The sequence below is a fragment of the Fragaria vesca genome, linkage group LG4 (assembly GCF_000184155.1).
Source record: "Fragaria vesca subsp. vesca linkage group LG4, FraVesHawaii_1.0, whole genome shotgun sequence".
Classification (NCBI taxonomy): Eukaryota; Viridiplantae; Streptophyta; class Magnoliopsida; order Rosales; family Rosaceae; genus Fragaria; species Fragaria vesca.
Genome location: NC_020494.1, coordinates 17,274,860 through 17,281,518, shown reverse-complemented (window position 1 = coordinate 17,281,518; position 6,659 = coordinate 17,274,860). Strand labels below are relative to the sequence as shown.

General features: G+C 40.6%; 2 protein-coding genes across 2 annotated transcripts; both read right to left on the bottom strand.

The window, feature by feature from the left end:
• Positions 1-50: 50 nt before the first annotated feature.
• Positions 51-1,867, bottom strand: LOC101308667 (putative disease resistance protein At3g14460-like). The gene is made up of 2 exons (XM_004297181.1): positions 581-1,867; positions 51-464 (listed from the first exon to the last, which is right to left on the bottom strand). Exons 1-2 carry the CDS (start codon positions 1,847-1,849, stop codon positions 390-392), a joined length of 1,344 nt encoding a protein of 447 aa, XP_004297229.1. The 5' UTR covers positions 1,850-1,867; the 3' UTR covers positions 51-389.
• Positions 1,868-2,094: 227 nt separating this feature from the next.
• Positions 2,095-3,841, bottom strand: LOC101310697 (putative disease resistance RPP13-like protein 1-like). The gene is made up of 2 exons (XM_004298321.1): positions 2,199-3,841; positions 2,095-2,107 (listed from the first exon to the last, which is right to left on the bottom strand). The coding sequence occupies exons 1-2, from the start codon at positions 3,839-3,841 to the stop codon at positions 2,095-2,097; spliced, it is 1,656 nt and encodes a 551-aa protein (XP_004298369.1).
• Positions 3,842-6,659: the final 2,818 nt, after the last annotated feature.

Below are 6,659 nucleotides of genomic sequence, written 5' to 3'. Positions count from 1 at the left end.
GGGCGAACCCGATCTAGACATGGAAATCCCAAACAACATAGATATTTAACCCAAAACGAATAATGATATCAATTCAAGAACTTACAACGATTCTCCGTCTCCCTGATGCTTTGTTCTTACTTCAGAGCTACTCAATCGGTTTACCAATCTCCGCCAGTCTACAACTCCATATCTTCCAATCGGTTTAGCACCAACACCAATCGCTGCTCAATCTTCAGTGCTTTGAAAGTTTAGACGATTTGATGAAACTTGGAAGGAAGGGGGACTGCTGCTCGAAATGAGTCTCCCTTAACCTTTTCTACTCTCTCACACCCAGTATTTTTACCCAAACAAACCCTAACAGCCATTTAACGCCATCTAACATAGTCAATATCTGACTTATCCACGTGTCAGAATCTGACGGTGAAGAAACCGGGTGCGCGGCGCACCTGGATGCAGTGGATGCGGTGTATAATTGTCGTTCCCTTCAAAGGTAGAGTTTAAGTGCGTTAGAAAAATGATGTTTGCATAAAAATGAACAATGATGCATTGAGAAACAGAGAAGTAATTAACTAACAAAAGCAGAGAATTGGATAATTACCATGGCACGACATATACGGTGGCTCCCGACATAAATGGTGCTGATGTGAGCGATCTTGGGCCAATCTTCCCCGGTGTCTCTCTGGCAACGTTGTTCTAGTAAAGGACAACGAGCAATGTTCAGACAAGAAAGGGAAGCGGGTAGCCCTTCATCTGGCAAGCACTGGAGTTGAGGGCAATCACCAATACCCAACTGTTTAAGAGAGGTGAGTTGTCCTAACCCCTTGCCGTCCAGCTTCGAAATTCCGTCGATGTTGAGTCGTGAGAGAGTGGTGGGCAGCCGCCCCTCGTCTGGAAATGAATCTACAACTTGTTCACATCCCTCGAAGTTGACGCTCAAGGATCTGAGAGAGGTGAGTGTTGGTAGACCCCACTGCATGCGGCTTCCACTGAGTTTCTTGCAACGCCAGATGTCTAAGTCTCCTAACTTAGACGGCAATCCTCCTTCGGGAAATGATTCCAATTCCGGACAATCAGATAGGAACAACGTCCTGAGAGATGGGAGAAGGTTGTGCATGTGTTGTGGCAATGACCTCAGTTTCCAACAGCTTTCGAGTTGTATGGTCTCCAAATTGGGCGCATCCAGCCCCCCATCGGTAAAACCAACAAAATTTGGGCAATTATATATATCAATACTGACAAGGGCGAGGAGTGAAGGGGCATGAAGAGATGCTACATTGACATCACGCAAGTAAAGGCTTTCAAGCTTTGGGAAGTTGGATAACATGAATGTCCCGGTTAGCTGGGGACAAGACCGCAGACTCAGCTTACGAAGATTAGGACAAGGCTTAGATACCAAAGTCACCTCTCCATTAAATACTTCAATTTGAAGATCCTGGAGGGAGGGTAGCTGCTCAACTGACGGCAAGAACGAACAATTTCCACAATCCACAAGATGAAGACGAACCAAATTACAATGATGTTCCAACCAACCTGGAAATCTTGTACCCCCGTATGATTGTATCCTGAGTTCTTTCACGTTTGTATGAGGTTGGAGGTTGTCCAGCACATCTCTCTCTTTCTCTGTATCGTTCGTATCACCATTTCCTCCCCATTCCAAGACCAACTCATTCAAATGCTTCTTGTTCCTCATATTAGCCTCCATGGCATCCCTCACATGCGCAATATTGCGAAGCCCAGAGATAATAAGTGTTCCTCGCAACTGCTCAAGCTCTTTAATCTCTGCAATGTTACCACCAGTATTTTTGTCTAGGACAAACTTACCTCTTAATGTTTGCAGATCTTTCATTTTCCCCATCCTCGGTGGCATCTGCTTTATCTCTGTGTCTCTAATATCAAGATGACGTAAGTTTACTAATCTTCTGAAATCAGTTGGCAACTCAACTAGATTTCGACACTCCCCCAACAATAAGGTCTTTAAATTATATAAAGTACATATCTCATCAGGTAACTTTGTAATTAATGTGGTTGACAAGTCAAGGTGCCTCAGGTGCTTCAACTTGCTAACTGACTTGGGCAGCTCATAAATATCGTACCCTGATAATCTAAGCACTCTTAAATACTGAAGCTTCAGGAAGGTATCAAAATTTACTCTAATTTTGTCATAAAAAATTCGCCCGTGGGTATATTCTGATTTTGTTAGAAAGGTCCTCAAATACTTGGCTTCATACAAGCTGTCCCATTGATCAAAAGTGCTGGGTCCATGTGCATTATTCATACAGGAGAAGTGGCGAGCCTTGCAGACATTTTCCGGTACAGAGTCATTATTCTCCAACCTAACACAAAACTCTCCAGAGACAAAGTCTGCCAAGTTATGGATAAGATCATGCATGGTGAAAGAAGAAGGATGTTGTCCCCGTAGAAAAAATGACCTTGACAATAAATCATCAAAGCAGTTCTCTCCGACTTGTTCAAACGTAGTCTTTGATTTCGACGGTAAGAGATCCTCAGCCATCCACAACAAAACCAGTTCCCTTTTGTCAAACACATAATCTTCGGGAAATAAGGAACAGTAAGCAAAACAACGCTTCAGATGTGGAGGTAGATAATAGTAACTCAACCATAGAGCTGGCAAAATGTCATTCTCTCTATCTTGCAACTCCCAAATGTCATTGTTCAATATTTCTTCCCATTTCTCACTATTTGATTCAGAACGTAAAAGACACCCAAGTGATTTTGCAGCTAAAGGGAGTCCTTTACACTTTTGAGCAATCTGTTTTCCAATCACCTCAAGCAAGGGATCTGCATCACCACCTGCGTTCTGGAAGGCATGTTTTGAGAACAACGACCAGCAGTTTTCCTCAGATAATTGCTTTAGATTTTGACTTTGAAGGGTACCAATACGGCGTGCAACTCCTTCATCACGTGTTGTGACAATGATCTTACTTCCATTACCTCCACTCTCAAAGGGTCCGCTCAAGCGTTCCCACTTCATATTATCCACTGTCCAAACATCGTCAAAAACAATGAGAAATTTCTTCCCTGTCAATGACGTCTTCAGTTCAACCTGAAGCATATTAAGGTCTTCGATATCACAAACTTTTGAAGTTACCGACCGGTAAATAGACTGTGTTATTTTGGTAATATCAAATCCATCTGAAACACAAAACCAAGATCGATGGTTAAAATGTTGCATGATTCTGTCATCGTTGTATACAAGTTGAGCAAGAGTGGTCTTGCCGATCCCACCCATGCCCACAAGTGGAAGCACATCTGTCTTTATTTCAGTCATGCCATCTGCTAGCAATAACTGGACAATGGCCTCCTTTTCTTCATCCCTTCCATATACACTAGACTCTTCTACCAAAGAAGTTGTAGGCAATCTTGCTTGTGTTCTATCTTTAACACCCTCTTTCAAATCAAGCACATCTTTTTCGTTGACAATAAGCTCTAGTCTGCCGAGAATCTCTAGTATCCTAGGTTCCAGACTTTTTTCAAGTTCATGAACGGAACTAGAACAAAACTTGAGTACCTGATATCTGCTGCTGCTTCCAGAATCTTCTCGTTCCATGGTTCTACGCAGAGCTGCAGTCTTGATTTCGTCCAATAGATCATCGGCGTGATACAGAACATCTTTAAGCTCATCAAGCCATTCCCTCACTCTAGGTTCTCTGATTTGCTTCTCCTCTGCATCATCAAGCAACTTGTAAACTGACAACAACTTGATCTTCAACTTGTGGAGCCGCTCAGCAGTGGTCTTCTTTCCTCGGATGAAGTCAACAACGGGACGGGAAGCGATCCTATCAAACAGAACATCAAGAGCAGAAGAGAGAAAAGCTCCACCCACTACTGCTAGAGCCATGATGTCCTGATTAGACAAAAAATCAAAGTGGTTCGTTAATTCGCACTGATTTTCAAATCCTAAGAGATCAAAAACAGCGTCAACTTTTATTTTGAACTAGATTTAAACACTGTAACTACTGACCAGTACCTATCAAAACAAGCTTCAGATCTGAAGGCCTTTGAAAGCTTCCTTTCTCCTTTGCAAATGGAAAGAGAGATGGAAACGGAGTTGAATTAAGAAGGAGCAAAAGTAGGATGACTTGGTTTCAGTTTTGAGAAAAGCAAAGGAAATTTACAAAACACGGACTATAGATAGAGAAAACACAAAAGGAGCCATACATAACAGCAACGCGTTTTCTCTGATTTGACGCGTAACTTAGTATTGATTGCAGAAAGCACAAACACCTCAGATTCCATTTAGTGAAGAAGACAAAAGGATACAACTTGATATTAGGTGCTGTGAACCACACATTAGTTGTCGAGAGACTTTACAAGTCTGTATACATCATTTTTTCAACTTGATTACCCGGTAGCATCTACAATCTCAGCAAAACCAACAGTTGGTATAAACTTTAGGGTTTTTTACACCAACAGTGTCTGAACACTTGAGTGACTGACAATATGGTACCCGAACTTACAAAGTTATCAAAATGGTACCCAAACTCGATTTTTAGTATCTGCGTAATACCTGTGGTTAATCTCCGTCAACGGACTTGTTAAATGAGGCAAAAAGACTTATTTGTCCTCCATTCTCTCTGTCGTCGATCTACCTTATAGAGTTCTAGGTGCTGGACTCTCAGTGCGGTATGATTTGAGATGGGGAAAGATAATATTTCAGATGGAGAAAGAGAGTTAGAACTAGAGAGAGTTTTTTTGTGAATATTATTTTAATTTTCAATATATTCATTTTAGGGTTTGTCATAGTCAAAAGTCTTTTTTACCCTCATTATTTTAACACACATATGTCACCTATGGTCAATGTTAACGTTGACGTGACGAAAAATCGGCCGTGGGTACTATGTAGATACTAAAAATTGAGTTTGGGTACCATTTTGATAACTTTGTAAGTTCGGGTACCATATTGTCAGTCACCCAAGTGTTCAGACATTGTTGGTGCCAAAAATCCTAAACTTTATTATAGCCAAGGATTTGCCTCTTACTTGACAGTAACCCAGATGTAACAAATTCTGATTCGACTAATTGCACCATGTCCTGTGATTAGGTGCAGATATCAATGCTTTGGACATACTCAGTCAAAAGATTCAGAAAGTTAATGAAGCAAGCATTTCCACAGACCCCTGGTGTGCATCAAATAGATTCAACACTAGTTACTGCACCGTGATCGGTGAAATCCCCGTGAGATTGGGTGGGTCTTCCGTAATTCTTTTCTTCGTGTGGTGTAGGGATGCCCAACGTGGCTCCATTTGTTCAGGTATTTCATAATGGTTTGAGTTGGAGGAATACCCGACCGACGTCCTTGGATAGCTAGCCAACCATGTGGCTACTGTACTTGATCATCCACCGGTTAGCTTTGTCTGGTCTGGACGGTCTGGTGGTGGTGGTCATGGTGGCGTTGAACTGCTTGTGCTGTCTGTTCTTCAACTTCAAACGGTCTCTGCTACTATAGAGCGCTCGCGTTTCACCAAATGGTGGATTGCTCCAAATGCTCTTTAATGTAGAACTAATTGAATACATAATCACCGAATTAACACTAGCAAGCCTGTTTTTTTATTATTATTAATAACTTATTTTTCATTCATTTTAATTAGCAGAATCTGTTAGCAAGTTCCTAAATTAAAAAATTGCTTTTTATATTTTCCAACGACATTGTTAAGGGTCAATAGCATTACACTCTTTTGAGAGTCAAAGAGAACATTCAGCAATATTGAAACTTTGTGATGATAAAATTTAGTCAGCACCAGCCATTTATTCGGAAAAAAAAAATTAAATTTCCGGGAAGGATTTTGGCTAGTTAGGATGAAAGCATAGTGCCTCTATGATGAGAAATGCATATATTACTAGGCAGTGCCCCCGCGCTTTGCTGCGGGTTTCCTCTTTTTTTATTGATATTGTAGGTCTGTTTCAATTCTGTATACAGACATTGAAATATATATCATCTAAGCACGAATAAAAAATTAAATTGGAAGCTCCTTAAGCTAATTTCTTCATCATCTTCTTGCATAAAAATAAGATGATGCTCGGGTTCAAAAATCATTAGTGGCAGAGAGCACGATAGAGATGAGAACGCCTATCTAAGCCTGATACGAATCAGATTTAGCCTCGCATCTTCCTACAGAGAATCAAACCAAAAGATAGATTCTTACTTTTGTAATTAACCCTACAGTCAAAACATATATAATGAGTAAATGAGATTCTTACATGAACCCTACAGTTCAGTTGCTATCCCAAGAGCCCTCTGGTATTTTCAGTGATCACCTATGCAAGAACGGACATGAGAGACATCTAAACACAGAGAAAGCCTTGTCAAGACCAGAAAAGTTGCAAAGTATATACCACCAATCAATCTCTTAGTACCTTTCCCATTGTTGAGAGAGAGACTTTGAATTCAACCACTGGAGAGGCCTTTTAGTTAGCTTCATGATCCTAATGAATTTACAAAACGCAGGCACACATTCACTATCAAACATGAAAGCTAAAAGTTCATCATTGTTCAACCATCGAATGTTCTAGCAAAGTTCATCTCATAATTATAAACATTCTGAACTACAGAGCATATTTGAATTCACCTGAAAAGAGGTATTGACTCATGTTGTTGAGATTAATTATAATTCTGGTGATATATAGACAGCAAATCCATTCAAATCCCTAAAGCATAA

Coding starts and splice junctions, on each gene's coding strand:
- LOC101308667 (XM_004297181.1), bottom strand. CDS start 1,849: ATGCCACCGAGGATGGGGAAAATGAAAGATCTGCAAACATTAAGAGGT. Junction 465..580: donor ACCGTATATGTCGTGCCATG/GTAATTATCCAA, acceptor CTACCTTTGAAG/GGAACGACAATTATACACCG.
- LOC101310697 (XM_004298321.1), bottom strand. CDS start 3,841: ATGGCTCTAGCAGTAGTGGGTGGAGCTTTTCTCTCTTCTGCTCTTGAT.